The sequence below is a fragment of the Thermobia domestica genome, chromosome 4 (genome assembly GCF_964235325.1).
Source record: "Thermobia domestica chromosome 4, izTheDome1.hap1.1, whole genome shotgun sequence".
Classification (NCBI taxonomy): domain Eukaryota; kingdom Metazoa; phylum Arthropoda; class Insecta; order Zygentoma; family Lepismatidae; genus Thermobia; species Thermobia domestica.
Window position 1 is genome coordinate 241,239,580 of NC_137457.1, and position 19,587 is coordinate 241,259,166.

The 19,587-nt window shown below is 34.9% G+C and overlaps 1 protein-coding gene across 4 annotated transcripts in view; it reads right to left on the reverse strand.

Moving 5' to 3' along the window:
- The window catches only part of LOC145683934 (rho GTPase-activating protein conundrum-like), a 426,775-nt gene that overhangs the window by 54,040 nt on the left and 353,148 nt on the right, over positions 1–19,587 (reverse strand). For 3 of the 4 annotated variants that reach the window (XM_081755628.1, XM_081755626.1, XM_081755629.1), the window contains one exon: positions 17,563–17,744. In XM_081755628.1, coding sequence (XP_081611754.1) covers positions 17,563–17,680 — 118 coding nt within the window. In that variant the 5' untranslated portion in view covers positions 17,681–17,744. Of the gene's footprint in view, positions 1–17,562; positions 17,745–19,587 lie in introns of those variants that run through there. The other variant, XM_081755630.1, reaches the window with a different exon arrangement.

The following is a 19,587-nucleotide window of genomic DNA, read 5'->3' on the forward strand; positions in this document are numbered from 1 at the left end:
TAGGTATTGGGCACTCAATAAATTTGGAAAAAATTGATAAAGGAAGGGAAAATTTTGTGTCAGTCGAGGGAAATTTTCTTACGGAAACCTACGAACACTGTGTCCAGAACTAAAACCTCTTTTATTTACTTTTAAAATTGGAAGAAATCGTTTTACGGGCAAAATAAAACGTATAACGTAAAAACGTGCCATAAAATATGTAAAACTTACGGGTAAAACATAAGATCTACCAATCCTTATTTTAAAACAGTTGTATATGTGGAAGCTTGGTAGGTATGTATTTGAGTTGCAATTTAGTACATTAATAATCGATTTAATTATGGAATTTTCGGATTCTTACACCTAAAATATTCCCCAGGGATACTGGGCATATGAAAATAATAAATTCGTTAAGAAGTTTTGTAACCATCAGAATGATGAAATTTTTACAATACGAGTATGTGAAACCAAATATTTTTATCAAATTTATATATATATATATATATATATATATATATATATATATATATAGATAGATAGATAGATAGATAGATAGATAGATAGATAGATAGATAGATAGATATAGATAGATAGTTAGATATAGATATAGATATTCTGAAACAAGTTTATTTACCATTACTTTTACCACATTTATAACAAATATTTTACCATTATTTATTTACGATCATCATTATTTTTAAATGTATATTTTACCACAAATATATATTTAAATATATATGTGAAACAAGTTTAAAAGACTATTCAGTACATGAAATTGGAAAGCAATAAAAAATAACTAATTCCAGTAAGTTCCAGGGAAGAACATGAGTGATCTTTCCGGAGCTGAATCAAAACTATGAACCACGGAAGCGGAGCTTAATTAAAATGCATAATAATTAGTAATGATATCACAATCTACAACAAGGTAATAAAACAATTACGTGAAGCAAAGAAAACAATATAGAAAGTGAAATTCTTTTTTTTTTTTTTTTTTTTACAGAATACCAAATGAATATGCATAAACAGATATTATTAAATAGAACAAAATGAAAATATGTGACTTTTTTTTATATTGTTATTCGTCACTGAGTCATAAACAATAGGTATATCCTGCAAATATATAAATTTTAAAATATAATAAGCGTTTAATAGGGAAATGACCAAAGATAAGTCATATATACCAGTCAATACATATCATTGAACTGAATAAAGGGATGTAAGTGTAAGATCTGATGCGTAGTTTTCGAGAAATATTTTTTTTTTGTAATCCTAAAACTTTTTTCTTGTAATGTTGTATGACAGCCGCTCCACTGAGATGAAATTGATACTGAAGTATACACTAATTAAGACTAAAACTAATACTAATTAACAGTAATTTTTGTTTAACAATGATATTGCTCAAAAGATAACAACAGTCGATAGCTCATATCTAGCTGAACAAAATTACATGCTTGAGGTCAGGTCCGGACCCCCTCCCAAAACTTCCTAACTCAACATACATCAGTATACTTATTTAAACTATACAACTATACTTATATTTAAGAGGAATTATTGTAGCATGAAAATTTGATCATACACTTCATCTGTACTCTTTCTCAGGGGCGGATCCAGGACCGACTTCTGGGGGGAAGGCGGTGGGTTGTCATACTGCGCTACTTTTAAGGGCTCCAAACTTTGGGATGGGTTTTATTTATATATATAAAATATGAAAGTTTCCTCTTCTGGGGGGGAATCGCGTCGATCGCCCCCCCCTGGATCCGCCCCTGCTCTTTCTCTTATAAAAACAACCTAGTTTTATTACTTTTTTCTGAAACTATAGGTGGAAGTATTTTACAATTACTTATCGTTTTTTCCGGAGCAGAATAACACTCATTCAATACTACACAGACGTAGTGACTTGTGGAACAGAACCCCCTCTTCCATAACTTGGACCCCTCCGAACAAAAATTTCTGGCTGCGCGTCTCCTTGAGGTTAAATTCACGTGTGTAGTTTCCAAAAAAAAAAAAAAAAATCGAATCAAATTTCCTTTTATGTCAAAAAAAAAAAGTATATCATTGGTCGCTAATAGTAAATAAGAATTTTTCTTCTGATTGAGCATTCTTCTACTAACGGTGACACAAGTACTCCTAACAGTCATATAGGTATTCCTAAAAGTTTATCCACCTATAACTTGCAAATCTTATAAACGGTATCATCAGTGGCGTATTTAGGGGGGCTTCCGGGCTTAAGCCCCCCCAAATCTTACTTACTATACTAAAGTATATAAAATATCTTGCAGAATTTTCACATTTTCAGGCAAACGCCCCCTCCGAAACAAAATTGTAAATACGCCACCGGGTATCATTAGCGTTAAAATGCGCCAAGACGTTAAACGAGAAAAATGTCCCAAGTCAGTGAGATATAAACTACCAACCGATAATTCCCATTTAAGTTGAGCAAAATAACATGGATCAGTGTAAATCCTCATGCGTGCACTGTAAAAAAAATAAATAAATAAAACAGCATTTAAACACTTTTAGTACAGATGTTGAGTATTAAACACTTCAAATATATTAAGTGTGTGTTTATAAAGTGTGCTTCGTGTGTCTAAAAGCGTTCATTCTCCGAAAACAGTATCTAGTCTGACATTCTGTATTTAAAACAATTCTTCTCGGCAAACAGTTCGAAAACAAACTGATGACATACATTTTGTACATACATCTGAGACATACTTGGACAACACAGTATATACAAAGGGTAAGTATGTGTCATCTGGAGGTGTTCAAAGAGCGTCGGTAATATGTACGAAGTCCTGTCTAAAATTAGTTTCTGTATTTTTTGTAGTGTGTATTTTGAGAAAATGGAAGAAAGTTTTGCCATCTACTACTAAGACAGAACTAATACTCAAATATATCCTCACAAATCTTCTCGTTATGGCATACTAATAAGATTACAATATACAGAGATATAAAATGAAGAAACAAATCTTTCAGTTTAACGTCTCACGATTACGCGTATGTCCTTTAGGCTATGGGAGACAACGATTTAGGCCAGTGAATTATGGAAGAATTGATAGAATTAGAGTGTGGAAAGAAACTCATGGACATTACGTTGTCCATCACCCAATCTTATTTGGTCAGAGATCGAACCAGGAACCCCCACGCACCAGAAGTAGAAGCACTCTACCACTTTTTGTTTTCTTTTAAAAGTTAACTGATTCACCGAACATGCCTTATTAATTTGCTTATTACTACTTATTACTAGGTTTTTACTTCATTTTTACTCGTTTTTCACTAACCTATAACGACAGGGTCACGAACACAAAAACATCGAGGACAGTTAAAATTCTAAAGGCTCTCCAACAGGAATCGAACCCAGGACTACGCACACCAAAGGCGCACGCGCAAGAAACTAGACCAGCCGAGAGGGCAACCACTGAGTTACTGTGTCCTCTAACGAGATATAGTCCTCTAATGCTAAATTATGTCCTGTAATGAGATATAGTCTAAATTGCGATTAACTCTTAAATTTTATTTTTTGATTAACTAGCATACTATCTCAAGGTAGAGCACACATCAATAGATATATCACATGAAGCTTAACAAAATCACATACCTGGAGAAGGGACGGTAAATTTTCATGCGTAGTTTTCGATAACATCGAGAAAAACTGTCATATGGTATTAAAGAATATAATGCCAATCTGATGTAGTTCATATTTTTATTCTTCTGAAATATATTACATTATTCTATTTATGTTAGGAGGCACGGTGGCTCAGTGGTAGAACGCTTACCTCCGGTGCGTGGGGACGGTGGTTCGATCTCCAGCTACGTAAGTTTGTGGTAGGCAACATCGTGTCAGTGGGTTTTTCTCGAGGATATATATATAACATAAATAAATGCACATACTGGATCTTGAAGAAATAGGAATCGAAAGTAGAAAATGGATGTAGTTGGCTAAGGACAAAAGTCTATGGAGAGCTTTTGTGAACGCGGAATTGAACCTCTAGGTTCCATAGGCCATAGGGTTAGTTAAGAGTCATCAAGTGTAGGAGGCTCAAGTGGGCAGATCGTGTAGCCAGAATGAAAAAAAAAAAAATAGGAACGCTTTTAAAGTTTTGACTGGAAATACAATCAGAAAACGTCCATTAGGAAGACCTAGGCGCAGATGTGGGAGGACAATATTAAGATGGATCTCGCAGAAAGAGGAATACAAAATAGAAACTGGGTCCAGCTGGTTAAGGACAGAAATCGATGGAGAGCTTTTTGTGAACGCGGCATTGGACCTTCCGCGGTTCAGAGGCCATAGGGTCAATTAGAGGGTCATAAAGTGTAGGAGGCTGTGGGCAGGTCATGTAGCGAGAATGGAAGAAGTTGGAAGGCTTTGAAAGTCTCTATTGGAAATCCAATCGCAAAAGGTCCATTAGGAAGACTTAGGCGCAGATGGGAGGACAATATTAAGATGGATCTCTCAGAAATAGAAATAGAAATAAGTTTTAAAAATGTGCACTTTTTAAATAGTTTTTTTTTTTTCTATTGCTGTCTGAATTCTTCTAATAGTAACTCACATACACACTCCTAACGCGGCAACACACACATTTACCTAACAGTGACGTAATATTACTTGTAAATAAACAAATAAATAACACGAGAAATTGTTGTTATAATATGCGTAACTCATATCCGGAGTTAGCGAGTAACATGGTTCAAAAACGGAAACGAAACAAAGACGTATCCACAATTTTCACTCGAAATGTAAGAAGCTGTGAAATTAAGATTAGAAAATAAATACACTACATCCTGGGAGGGGAGCATAAATGGAATTCCGCCAAAATACAACATAAGAAAGAGATATTAAAAGAAAAAAAAAAACTTTCGAATGGGTAAACTTACGCTCCCTTTCCTATTCGTATGTAGGAAGCGTTCCGCTAGGACACCTTTGGTGTGGCGAGCGTTTTTTACGCTTTCTCCCGCACGAAAAAATTTCATACTAAAATAGGAAGAGGAATGGCTTGGCTGGACAGACGCGGAGGAACTGAACTGTAGAATGATATAGAGAAATCCGGCCATATAATAAAAATATCTCGAATTGCTTCAATTTTACTTTTCAAACCAATTACACATATATGTGTTAAGAAAAGAAAACTAAGAAAAATTCTGCACGCACACTCTTCCTTAAATTTAGAAAACGTAGGAATACAAGTTTTTTTTCCCTTTCTTTACGACACGTATTTCCAAAATCAGTTACGTAATCCCATATAGTTGAGAAATAAGTCATCGAATACGGAGTGCGAGAACCTGTGTTTGACTCTCGTTGGGAACTTACGCGGTTCGGATCCCATGTTAAACTGTATCAGAGTTCACACTGAAATTCTGGTACTGATTTCCCTGACTTTCCTTGAATTTGCATGACTAAGTAAATTGCCTCTGATCTGAAAACACTAATAATTATGATTAGTTGTAGAAACACTCCAGTTCCTGGACCACAGATTGGGAAACACTCTTTTAGACTACTTGCGATACGAGGAAATTTTATAAACTTACATGATTTGTGGCACGTTTGCTCTAAATTTATTTATTTGTTTTCTTTTAATTCTTCTTTCAGCCTTTTGGAATATATTAATTTTTGAGTTGTTTTTACCTCTGGTACGTGGCGTCTCTGGTTCGATCTCCGACCAAGTAAATTTGTGGTGGACAACATCGTGCCCATAGATTTTCTCGTGATACTCCCCTGTCCTCCCACTTTCTCATTCCACCAAATCTTCCATCATCTTTCATTTCCTTTAATCATCATCTTCCATAGCCTAAAGAACATAATCGTGAGACGTTATATAATTTTAAAATTTCATTTGATTTCATTTTATTTTTAGGTATTCTTAATATCTTCTGTGGGTAGTCAAAAATAATATTTTTTTTTAATTTAAAAAAAGCCAACTCTTCTGTGAAATATAACAAATTTTCTTGATTTTCGGTATATTTGGGAGAATTTCACTGAATTTCACTGACTTTCGGTATGTTTTGAAGCAACACTGAAATTCCCTGACTTTAGGTATATTTTGAAGCAATTCACTGAAATTCCCTGACTTTAGGTATGTTCTGAAGCAATTCACTGAAATTCCCTGACTTTAGGTATGTTTTGAAGCAATTCACTGAAATTCCCTGACTTTAGGTGTGTTTTGAAGCAATTCACTGAAATTCCCTGTCTTTGGGTATGTTTTGAAGCAATTCACTAAATTTTCCTGACTTTCCGTATGTTTCGAAGCATTACACTGAATTTCCCTGACTTTCAAGTTCAGTGTGAACCCTGTGTAAGTCTTGTCTCACATACCCGTGGTGCTGAAAACGACGGTAAACTCTTAAAGCAACCAACCAAATAATCGAACAGAATGTCTATCTGTTCGTATACATGCGAAAACATTCATTTTATTAGTTTGTGTAATATGATGTTTTGGGTGACTTTACCTGACACTGAACACTAATAAAACCCAGTATGTGTGTCATCGTGTCATCGTTAGGATGAGACAAAACAAAAATAGATACTTGACGATATATTTTATCTTTTTACATAGGCCTTTATAATACAACAAGAATTTTTGGAATGTTCCAAAAAATGAATCGAAAGATTGCGATCTTGGCTAATAATTAGGTTTAGGATCAGGAGTCACAAAATTTTTGACCGGCCCCAAAATCGAGTTTTCGTATTTTCTACGGAATAAGCACATCATACTGAGTTTAAGTGGTAGTTTGAATTTGGCTACACTATATGGAGTTTTCCAGATATAAGGTGTACAAGAAATTTTTTGATTGAAATATATTAAATCTTTTAATTCAAAAATAAATAAGTAACAAAAACTATCAATAATTAATCGTAAGAATTGACATGTTCTTCGGCGACATTAAAATTTGTTTTTCATCAATTTTTTTTCGAAAATTACGCATCAGAATCCGTCTTCAAGCATTTCCTCTTGTTTAACTCGATCTTCTTTTGACTAGAGTATGTCATATCTTTGGACAATATTAAACAAAAATTAAAATTAATAATTAATCATAATCTTGAGTAATATCTCGTTAACTACAGCGTACTGTCGTCTTACTCCTAACATAATGAAAACCTTTATCTAAAGTCCATTTCAATACATCACCGTATACGCGGATACTTTATACTTATTTAGGAAATTTGTAACCATTTCTTTAATAAATAATTTTTAAGCAGCAAGTATGTCTTGAAGCATTTTACTGAATTTCCCTGACTTTCAAGTTCAATGTGAACTCTGTGTCAGTCTGAGTCTCACATAGCCGTAGTGCTGAAAAGGACGGTAAATTCTTAAAACAACGAACCAAGGACTTCAGACATTACAATAGTTTGAAAAACAAAATCTGTCTACAAATGAGATAACTCTTCACTAACATTAAAATAAACTTGTTTGAAGTAAATCAAAGTTTTGATGTGTGCTTCGTTCCACATTTAAGATTGACTATCTTTGCAATATAAAGACAAGAAAGGAAAGAAAAAAGTAATGAATGAAATTCTGAATACAAAGTACATCTTATTATTTTAATTACGTTTGACAAAAAAAAAAAAAAAAAATGCAAAGCTGAAATACTGGGAAGCAATTAATTTATCTGTATATTGTGTATTTCTACCTTGAGAAAGTTACTTTCCTGATAAAACATTGTTCTGCATGGAAATGATCATTCCTTGTTTTGAAATTTTAAAGACAATATAATTCACAAGTGCATTTTGAATATCGAAAATATTTGTGCAATATGCTCGCAAACAATTTCAACAAATTTTAGAAAATGTTTCCTGAATAATAAAATTAAATCATCATCATCAACATAGGTATTCTGCCCTTATTGGCAGACCACTTGCGGCAATTGAGAAGCTTCCGTGCTCTACGGTCTTCCGCTAACCTCTTCGTCTTCATGTACGATTTTTCTGTTTTGATATCGGTCCATTAATTGTAGTCTCCTTCGGCTCCTCCCTCTCTTTCCTGCCACCATACCCTCTAGCACTTCTTTCAACATGAAGATATATATATATATATATATATATATATATACCAATGAGTGTACAGATTTTCATTTCTGAACTATAGCCCGTTGAAAAGTTAGGAGAAACGATGAAATAAGGAGTCATAGCTCAAGACCGAAATATCAGTTAAAGGTCGGATAAAAAAAAACATAATAATTATTTGAGCTTAGATTTCATCAATATACCAATGAATGTGGAACAGTGTGGTCTCAAGAGTTAAATATGAAATATAGGAGAAAATCCGTGAAATTTTCTTCAAACAAAAAATGATAAATCAAAAACTGAAAACTGGTACATATTCCATATTTACTTCTGGCAATCGAATGTAGACTCAAAATATTCATTATCTTCATTTGTCCAATCTTGATCTCTCGTTATTCAGTTACAACCCTTTGTTTCATCGCTCAATTTTCGGGGTTCGGGGCACGGTGGCTCAATGGTAGAGCGCTCACCTCTAGTGCGTGGGGTCCTTGGTTTGATCCCTGCGCAAGTAAGTTTGTGGTGGACAACATCGTGTCCATGGCTTTTCTCGAAGTACTCCCCTTTCCTTTCACTTTCTCATTCCACCATTTCTTCCATCATCATTCATTTGCCTTAATCATCGTCTCCCTTAGCCTAAAGGTTTGAGATCTTAAACTGAAAGATTTCATTTTCATTCCATTTCAAATTTTAGGGAGCTATAACTCCGAAATGAAGGTTTGTCCATCCATGTTGGTCTATAATTTTTTCATGTTTCCGTGTGAGAAATCATTTTTCAAAAGTTGTTTCCAAACACCATGTATAAAGGAAGGAATCTGCTACTCGTCGCAGTATTAAATGCCCCAAATGTATGTCTCTGCGTCTCTTAAGCAAGCCTTTCCCGTTGATCTGGTAGGTAAAGGCACGTACTTTTGATGCAAAAGGGCCAGCATAAAAATTTCGAACGCATTACGGTAGTTCGGATTAAGTTCTAAACTGTAGGTATCCGTCTCATATAGCTTTTCAACCAAACAATTTACATTACAAAACGGTGGCTCGACAAAACAAACTACTCTCATTTTCATAAGATACACATAAAATACGTCGCTAAACCACCTTAATATTGAGATAATTTTCTTTAGAATAAAACTGAAGAAGTGAGGAGAAAAGAAAACCGCTATGTATCTTTGCAAATCTTTTCATCTAAGTATACTTTCTTACTAGAACCGCTAGTGCTCCGCCAATGTATCATGATATCCAAGGAAATGAAACAAGAGGACACACCTTTTTATTTCATGCACCACAAAATTCACTTTTCTTTTCTGTTATTTTAGACACTATTTCACTGAAACCAACGGAACAGGAAAGAAAGTGCAACGGAAGTGGATGATGTTTTCCGATTTTGTAACAATACATCATCATCACTGGAACATCAAAATCCAAAGCACCACTGACACTCAAAGGCATGACAACACATAATAGGCCTACACATCATAAAGGCATTGTATAATGCTGTTGTAACAGTAGATTACCTGGAATGTAGCCTACTGGGAACATGTATTTAAATTATCCACATTCTCTATTAATTTATAAACTATTCGTCCTGTAAATGAATTGGGGCGTTTCAAGTGGAAGTAGATATCAATACCAAAGGACAGTGTTTTATCTAGAAGTTTCATACTGAAGGGAAACATAAACTTTCTACAAATTCGTATTTTCTTTTACAAAACAGGGATGATTTTGCAAGCAATCATTCTTTTAGAAAACAGAGATGATTCTGCAAGCAATCATTCTTTTAGGAGAGGAGGAGGATTTTGCAAGCAATCATTCTTTTAGAAGAGGAGGATAATTTTGTTAGCAATCATTCTTTTAGAAAACAGGGATGATTCTGCAAGCAATCATTCTTTTAGGAGAGGAGGAGGATTTTGCAAGCAATCATTCTTTTAGGAGAGGAGGAGGATTTTGTTAGCAATCATTCTTTTAGAAAACAAGGATGATTCTGCAAGCAATCATTCTTTTAGGAGAGGAGGAGGATTTTGCAAGCAATCATTCTTTTAGGAGAGGAGGTTGATTTTGTTAGCAACCATTCTTTTAGAAAACAGGGATGATTCTGCAAGCAATCATTCTTTTAGGAGAGGAGGTTGATTTTGTTAGCAACCATTCTTTTAGAAAACAGGGATGATTCTGCAAGCAATCATTCTTTTAGGAGAGGAGGATGATTTTGCAAGCAATCATTCTTTTAGGAGAGGAGGATGATTTTGTTAGCAATCATTCTTTTAGAAAACAGGGATGATTCTGCAAGCAATCATTCTTTTAGGAGAGGAGGAGGATTTTGCAAGCAATCATTCTTTTAGAAGAGGATGATGATTTTGCAATCATCTTTTAAAGGATGGGGATCATTTTGCAAGCAATCATTCTTTTAGGAGAGGAGGATGATTTTGTTAGCAACCATTCTTTTAGAAAACAGGGATGATTCTGCAAGCAATCATTCTTTTAGGAGAGGAGGAGGATTCTGTTAGCAATCATTCTTTTAGAAAACAGGGATGATTCTGCAAGCAATCATTGTTTTAGGAGAGGAGGAGGATTTTGCAAGCAATCATTCTTTTAGAAGAGGATAATGATTTTGCAATCATCTTTTAAAGGATGGGGATCATTTTGCAAGCAATCATTCTTTTAGGAGAGGAGGATGATTTTGTTAGCAACCATTCTTTTAGAAAACAGGGATGATTTTGCAAGCAATCATTCTTTTAGGAGAGGAGGTTGATTTTGTTAGCAACCATTCTTTTAGAAAACAGGGATGATTCTGCAAGCAATCATTCTTTTAGGAGAGGAGGAGGATTTTGCAAGCAATCATTCTTTTAGAAATGGATGATGATTTTGCAAGCAATCATTCTTTTAGAAAACAGGGATGATTTTGCAAGCAATCATTCTTTTAGGAGAGGAGGATGATTTTGTTAGCAATCATTCTTTTAGAAAACAGGGATGATTCTGCAAGCAATCATTTTTTTAGGAGAGGAGGAGGATTTTGCAAGCAATCATTCTTTTAGAAGAGGGTGATGATTTTGCAAGCAATCATTCTTTTAAAAGATAGGGATGATTTTGCAAGCAATCATTCTTTTAGGAGAGGAGGATGATTTTGTTAGCAATCATTCTTTTAGAAGGCGTGGATTATATTGCAAGCAATATATATAGCTTCTCATCGTCTTTTTTTTACTTTCTTTTTAACCCTTAAGTACTACGCGTTCGTCATAACTTCCCGTTCTACCGCCTCTCCAAATTGTCGCTTCCACTACGTCTTGGTTATATTGAGTGTACAGTATATGCGAAAATTAATAACGTGTCAGTACTTTTTCCGCAATATATTGTTCGGAGTCTGACAGAGTCCGCGTAGTAGTAATGTGACAAAAAAAAAGCGTAGTACTTAATTAAGGGTTAAGAGGTTTAGTTTACCAAAACTGATATATATATATATATTTACTCTGTCCGTCCGTCTGTCCGTCTGAGAGACATAATCTCAAGGACTACTTAATGGATTAGCATCAATTTTGAGCAAGATGTAGACGGCCGAAAATTAGAAGACGAGTTCGTTGATGGAGGCGATCCATTCAACGGAAGTGGTAAAGATCAACCATTTCTGGTTTTAACTTGTTCGCTATAGAGCAGAAACGTTAATAAATAGTGAGAAGCAGTTTCTGCAATCGGTTAAGTATCCCAAGAATACATTTCACCTCCATCCTTAACTATCTATTAAAACCGGAAGTGATAGAAATCCATTATATTTTCCAGTTTCAATATTGATTTACATAAAGCAAAAAAAAAAAAAAAAAAAAAATTAAGAGGTAGCGAGATTTTTAAAAGTCGATTTAGCGTTTTAAGAATAGGTACCATCTTCTCTGTTGACACACTACGCAAACCGGAAGTAACAGAAATCAACCTTATCCTGTTTTTAGTGTTGATTTCTATAGAGTAAAAGCGGTAATATATAGCAAGAATCAGAGTTTTGCAATCAATTAAACGTCCCAAGAATATATTCCAATATTCCGTCTTTCCTCTAATCTTTCTACTAAAATCGGCAAGGTGACCAGAATTTTTACTTTTAAAAACGGGACGCATACGAATTGGTGACGTAGGGGAAAGGGGGGAAGGACTTCCACATTGCATTTTGGGACTGAGCAGTGTTTTCAATTTACAAAATACATAAGTAAGAATGATAACAGCGTTTCTAACTTAAGTACTACCCAAAAATACTTTTAACTACTTCAACACTCAGAATTCCCACTCGATTCCCACTTGAACCACAGAACACTCAATTCTTTGAATATTCAGAAGTCTACGCACGGCTGAACCTTCCCAATGAGTGTTACTACGGAAGAGTGTAGAATTTGCATTGACCATTTATATTTTGAATAATAATTACGGGACACATGGGTCATGTTTGCTTAAAAACGGGACATTTAAGCGTCCCGTTTGAGAATCAGAAAATAACGGGACAACGGTTGAAAATAAGGGACTGTCCTGGCTAAAACGGGACGTCTGGTCACCCCGATTTAATATTAACTGAGAAAATATCACGTTAAACAAAACAAACTTCTTCACGCAGTATAAACGTTACACTGCTACTCCTTTTAAATCTACTAGAAACGAACATTAAAGAGAAAATATTCTACTTGTTGACAGAGTGTGAGAATGCACAAAGGTAAGCTGGACAGAAATACTCAACCATCATAAATAACTACTATGTAAATAGACACACTGTCTGCTGCTTTATGTTCCTACATCGAAACACACGAACAGAAACGGCAGATGTAAATCTCATTGTTGTTAGTGGGTCCAAAAGAAGAAGACTCAGAAAAATCATTGAAAAGACAGAAAAAATTTAGTTCTAGTTTTGGCTCATGTCCCTACGATATACAAAGGTAAAAATAATCGCGACGCTGGTATAAATGGTTGTCGCGCAGTCTATAAATATATGCTTCTTAGAATAGACCAAATACTTCTACAGGGTGTTAATGAACTATATGGACAATGTATTTCGGGCGATTCCTCACATCAAAATAAGGGGGCGAATCATATGGACCTGTAAAGAAAAGTGCATAATTTCTGAATTAGGGCTGTGCAAAAAAAAAAAAAAAATGTAACGCGTTAATTAGAACATGAGGAACCGTGAGGCGGTGGACCATATAGGTGTAAAAAAAAAAAAAAAGTCATACATATGCCATCCAAAAATGTATATTTCAGCAATACGCAATGGTGTGCAAAGCACTCCCCATAGGACATAATTTCTAGACAAGCCCCAAACGAATTCCCAGATATGTGCGTCCAAAGTATGCAAAAGATAAGCATAGACAGCAGTGAACTCGGAATACGTCAGTTCCACGGTTCTTGTGTTCAGATGCGTGCTGTAATGTATTTCTACACGCTTCGGACACACTAGCCCCGAGACTATAAACTTTCCCCACATATCCACATAAACTTTTTCTTCTTTTTTTTTTTTTTTTTTTTCTAATTTTGGTGTTAGAAATCAGCTCTTAAAGTTTGTCGGTAAATTTCATTAACATCCTACACTTTTGATTCGATCTCTTGCGGTATTTTTGTTGTTCTCTTTTGATGGGGACTCATAAAGTGCATTTGATACCATTGAATACATACTTTCACTGATAAAATTATTTAAAAAATATCTTATCAACTCAATATGCCATTTACTTCATCATTATAATTACCATCTATCACATCTTTTGTCTTCTACAGAATGGAAAAACACTCGATATAGAAGTTATTACTTTAAACCTTACAACGACAACAATAGAATAAAATGACCGTTCATTCAAAAATATATATATATTTATCATTCAATTTGTTCTTCACGTACCTGTCCAGATGTCTTCTATAAGAAGTTAAATGAATGCAGTGATTATCTTTAAAATTGAAATATTATTGACGTTGAGTCAATTTCGTGTACTTTTGCAAATATTACAAATAAAAAAAATAAAGCTCTTTCCATTTTATTACATACTACACTCCCTATCACCAGAAAAATAAACCTCGTATTCTTATGTTTCCCTCATACGAACTGCGGCCAGTGATACATCTTGTCAATCTTCATTCCCGTAGTATTAGTATGAATTGGGTATAGATACATGCAATTTTCAATCAGTGTTCGAAGTGAAAAAAAAAGCAGAGGCGGTATGTTTTATTATGATTTTGACTCAACATACCGGCTATTTAAATATTGTCTTGATCACTGAAAAAACAGAGACGGTATGACTTCATTACTGAAAAACCAGGGGTACCATCTCACTTCGACCACTGATTTCAATGTAACTGAAGTTGACTTACGGTATCCTCAAAATTAAATATTTTCTGCGTTTACTTAAGTTCGTACTTTCGTCGACAGCCATATAGAAGCGAACACTACTTTTCTTTCAAAAGGGCTGGTTAAATTAACATCTCTGTCTTTGATCTATATCAATCCCAAGCACCAATTTGGATTACGAGATCTTAAAAGAAACGCGTTCCCAATGTAAACACAATCGCGACTACTTTACGTAAGTTATCGTGAACACGTAGATACTAGACACGCACATACCCCAATGATATATTTCTCTTGCTTCTGTACTTACTGTAATGTGGCAGAATGTAGGACTCGCTCAATTTTTAATTTCTATTAAAATAGCTGCAAACTTAAAATCTGCTAACGAAGAACATTAAATTTTCGTACGCTCATAAATACAGTATTGACTTAAATACTTGCCAGGTTTTAAACTATTTTCATATTATTTTATGTCTTGTCTTGCTACTTTTCTTCCTCTCCGTCTTTTCCTACTGATGTGGGGTCGACATTTCTGATGAGTCTCCTCCATAAATGTCTCGGAATTCATCCCGTTAGAATTTTCTCCCTGAAGTCATTCTTAACCATATCAATCCATTTCCTTTTTCATCTCCCTCTACCTTCTCTTTCCACCCAGTCATTCTTAACTATATCAATCCATTTCCTTTTTCATCTCCCTCTACCTTCTCTTTCCATAGGGAGCAGGGTAGCTCAGTGGTAGAGCGCTTATCTCTGGTACGTGGGGTCCCTGGCTCAATTCGCGGCCAAGTAAGTTTGTGGTGGACAACATCGTACTAGTGGGTTTTCTCGGGGTACTCTTGTTTCCTCCCACTTTCTCATTCTACCAATTCTTCCATAATCACTCATTCGCTTGCCCCCACCATCTCCCTTAGAATAAACTAACTAACTAACTCTATGGCCTATGGAACCCGGAGGTTCAATGCCGCGTTCACAAAAGCTCTCCACTGACTTCTATCCTTAGCTAACTGCATCCAGTTTCTACTCTATATTCCAATCTCTGCAAGATCCATCTTAATATTGTCCTCCCATCTGCGCCTAGGTCTTCCTAATGGTCGGTTTCCGATTGGTCTCCCTTAGAATAACAGGTATAATTTTGGGACGTTAAACTCAAAGATTTCATTTCATTTTCTTCCCATCCACGTCCGTTGCCATCATTTTTTCTGATCACATAGTCGTTTGTTCTACTCATTAGATGGTCATACCACTGCAGTCTCCTTTCTTGGATCTTCTTAGATATCTCTGCAACCTTGGTTGTTTTCCTTACTCTCTTATTCCTCACTTTGTCTCTTCTTGTTATCCCACATATCCATCGTAGCACTCTCATTTTGATAACATTTAATATTCTTTTCTGTGCTTTCTTTATTGGCCGTGTTTCTGCTCCGCATATCATTAGTAACCTTACTACTCTTTTGTAATTAATCCCTTCATTCTCTACCGTGGTTCTGTAGTGACATACACTGAAAAAAAATCCGTTGTCCAGACAGCGGTATATTGTACAGTCAGAAACAATATTAAGTATAGGTTGGAGCTATCATTTCTTATACCTCCAACCTATACTTCATATTATTTCTGACTGTACAAATATACGGGATCCACGTGTTTACTACGGAAATCTGTATGGAGCATACGTTATATATATACAACACATGTACTGCCTTTCTCTCGCTCAGATGTCTCATCATGTCGCTGCAGGATGTCTGACATCTAACAATCTTCCATATATTACATACGTATACCTGTGTTACATACGTCAACTATCTTTTCTATAGGGGAGAATGGGGGAATGGTGGTCACCTAAGCAAAAATCGTTATAATCTAGATCGTAAAGCACGAAAAGTTTCCTTGATAAGTCGATCTTATAGGCAATTCTGTCTAGTTTATTGTGACCAATTTCAAAATACATCTCTAATTTCATTGCCAAGCTAAAAACTAAAATATGAACATACTCAATTGACCGTTATTTCCCACACGGCCTCTGAGTTAGATTACACTTGAAGAGCTTTGTTTGGGGCTTGATTGTCAAGACTTATTTATTATCATTTATTTTAATGTCGGGGAGCCCCGGTCACTGATTGCCATTACCCCATCCGTTTGACCGAGGCTACCCAAAACGCATGTTTTGAGTGAAACACGGTCAACACCAACAAACAAATGAATGCATTAATTTATAGATTACTTTAGAACTACGAAAGCATAGTGTCTACCTAAAAAGTCACTTAATAAAATTATCAAATGGAATAGTATTTACAGTGTCGAATATTTTGCCTAATATTACATTAAACGCAGCGAAAAAAAAAAGCAACACGTCTTCATTTAATACAATGGCGTCGCGCTCAAAATTAGTTTATCTGACAGCTGCCAGTAAGGTGCCATCATCTGCTTCAATTTACGACAAGTTTTTCACGCTATATGGCCCTGACTGGGGCTACCCCTCCCTCCCCTATGTTATATACGTCCATCTGTATGTGAGATAATTACCACCTATATACAGTTCTTTCTTTTGTACGGAAAGTACATATTATATGGAACACTTATACGGAAAGTATTATAAAACATATGTTTTCAGCTATACGTTCAGGATGTTACATATAGCCATACGTAAAGTCCAAAAACTAAATGATTTACGCACGCTACCTACGTTTTTCCGTACGCTACAAGCGTTTTTCTATTCTCTGTGCACAATTCCACACACAGTACTTTCTTCCAATTTCGCCACCCCTCTTGCATTCTCTGTGTAATTTTTATGTCCAAATCACCATTTTCCGCAACAGATTAGCTTAAATCAAAAAAAAAAAAAAAAAAAAAAAACTCACTTCATTGGATCGTTCTTTTTGCAGCCATACTTTAACATTTCCTTCTCTGTTGGACTCGAAATATCTCGTTTTCTTTCTACTAATGCTTTTTGTATAGTTATTTTCAGTCATTTATTTTGCTATGAATTAAGAGCTTTTTTTTAATGATTCATATACAGAGTACCCGGAAGATTTTGTGAACTGAAACGAACACTTGGAAATGCTTTGACTAAAAGATGCTAAAACTGACATCTTCAGACATAGAAATATGTCTGCATAATGCTTCTGTATGTTAGTGTAGCGAAGTTCTTCCTTAGAATGTCTCGTATGTATAGATACAATTTGGTTTGTAGGTCATACATTATTTACATAGAAGCATTTATTTATAGTGCACAGTAACTTTACGAACACCTTCTGTATATATACACAAATATTTAAAACTAAAATTAAAAGTCAAATAAAATACTCACCGTCATAGCTCCTTGGTCCATATTCTTCATCCAGAATATCATCCAATACTTTCGTCTCTTCAATAATCCTATATTCATTCCAGTAATCCTGGAAGTCTTGACTCACATCTGCCTCCATGACTCGTCAGCACAATCTAAAGAACGGTTTTCAGTTCCCTACCTCTGCGGCTCTTCGTAGCATTCTGTCAAAGATACAAGTTTTAAGCGAACGTTAATAATGTACATAAATAAAGTGAAATTATCTCTGTTAAACAGATGCAGATCATTGATCATATGCGTTTATCAAGGTTATGAAGCGTTATTTTTATGATAAGTTTCATATTAATGCAGATAAGATACTGCCATAATACTCAGAGCAGTATCATAACAAAATTCGTTGTAATCAAGCTTTCAAGATGGCCATGAAGAAAATAAAGTATGAGGAAAACGGAAAACAGAGTGCACCATATACACTTTATAAATCACGACAAGAGAAAATGTTAATTCTTCTCTTATCTAAAATTAGAATCTATATAGTTTGATCGATATTTCCTGTGATTGTGAATTTATAAAAGTTAACGGTGTTGGATTTCTGAGCTCTCTTGAAAAACAATATTTAATTATTAAATTTAAGTATAATAAAACATAATTTATCAGCACACCAAAAATACAAATACGTATGTATGCGCACTACATTTGATTCAGTTTTGAACAAATTTGAGCAATTTCTTCAATTGTCAATTGGATTTAGAGGTGTTTTAGTTTTCTCTTTCTTACTGGACAGGTATCACTGTAGAAGGGGGAAAAAATACTGATTCAGGGATGGAAACGTCTGCAAATCAACTTTGAATTCGTCAACCTGGCATTCTTATCATAAAAGCTAGCAATACAATATTGCGAACATTTTTGTATATACACTAGCTGAAATCCCTGTTCTTCGCGCGGGGAGAATAGGTTTATAGGAAAATATTTGTATACCCTCTTCCTCTTAGAATATCCTAACTATATATAAAACTACATAAACTGACATGAATTAAAGTGGTACTTCCTGTTGACGTAGAAAGTTGAAAGGATGAAAAATTCCTCATGTTATTTAAGTTTTTTTTTTTTAAACCTATAATCTCATGTTTTAGATACTTGGAATTGGAATAAAAAGTTGAAATTTGGTGTGCTTGCACGTTTTCGTTAGCCTAACTAAGTAAATCACCAAAATAAAAATTTTCAACTTTAGAGTGGTTTTTATAGGGAACTGCAAAATCTTTCCCATGCTATTTATATGGAACATCTACACCCCAAAATGTTTAGGCACTTACGGCAGGATCAGAACGATGAAATTTGACAAGATTATAGCCTCCCGGTACTAACCCACAGGAAAATTGGCAAAAGTGCATATATTTAGTTTTTAAGGGGTCTAAACTATGGAATAGGCGTCTTCTTGGGATATAAAATCTTATCTTTTAGATATTTGAAATAGGAAAAGAAATCTGAAATTCCGTAGAATTGTGAGGTTTAAGAGGCGAGGCCATAGGCTGAGCAAGCGCGAGGGTTTGGGGACGGAGCCCTCAACTAGCTGAAGACTAGTTCATTTCAATAAAAGTGTAATAATAAAAATACAGCAGATACTCTACTTTTGGCAATATAACTAGAACTGGAAAAACAAATCATCGAAAAAAAAGCAACATTTATTTTAAAATAATAACTTCATGGCCGAACGCTACATTTGAAGCAAGATGTTTATGAAGCAAAATGGTAACCGTACATCTATGGTCCACGTTTCTTTGAATCAAAAAGGGAAACCGTGGTAACTCAGTACTAGGGCGCTCATGTCTGGTGCATTGAGTCCATGGTTTGACCCCAGTTCGCACCAAACAGACTTTGTGATGGACAAACATTGTATGTGGGTTTTCTTGGGATTCTTCCGTCTCCTCCCACTTTCTTCATTCCACCATTTCGTTCGTTATTATTACCGTCTCCCATAGCCTCATTTCATAATCCTGGAATGTTAAATTATAAATTTCATTCTATTTCATACTGAACTAAACAACT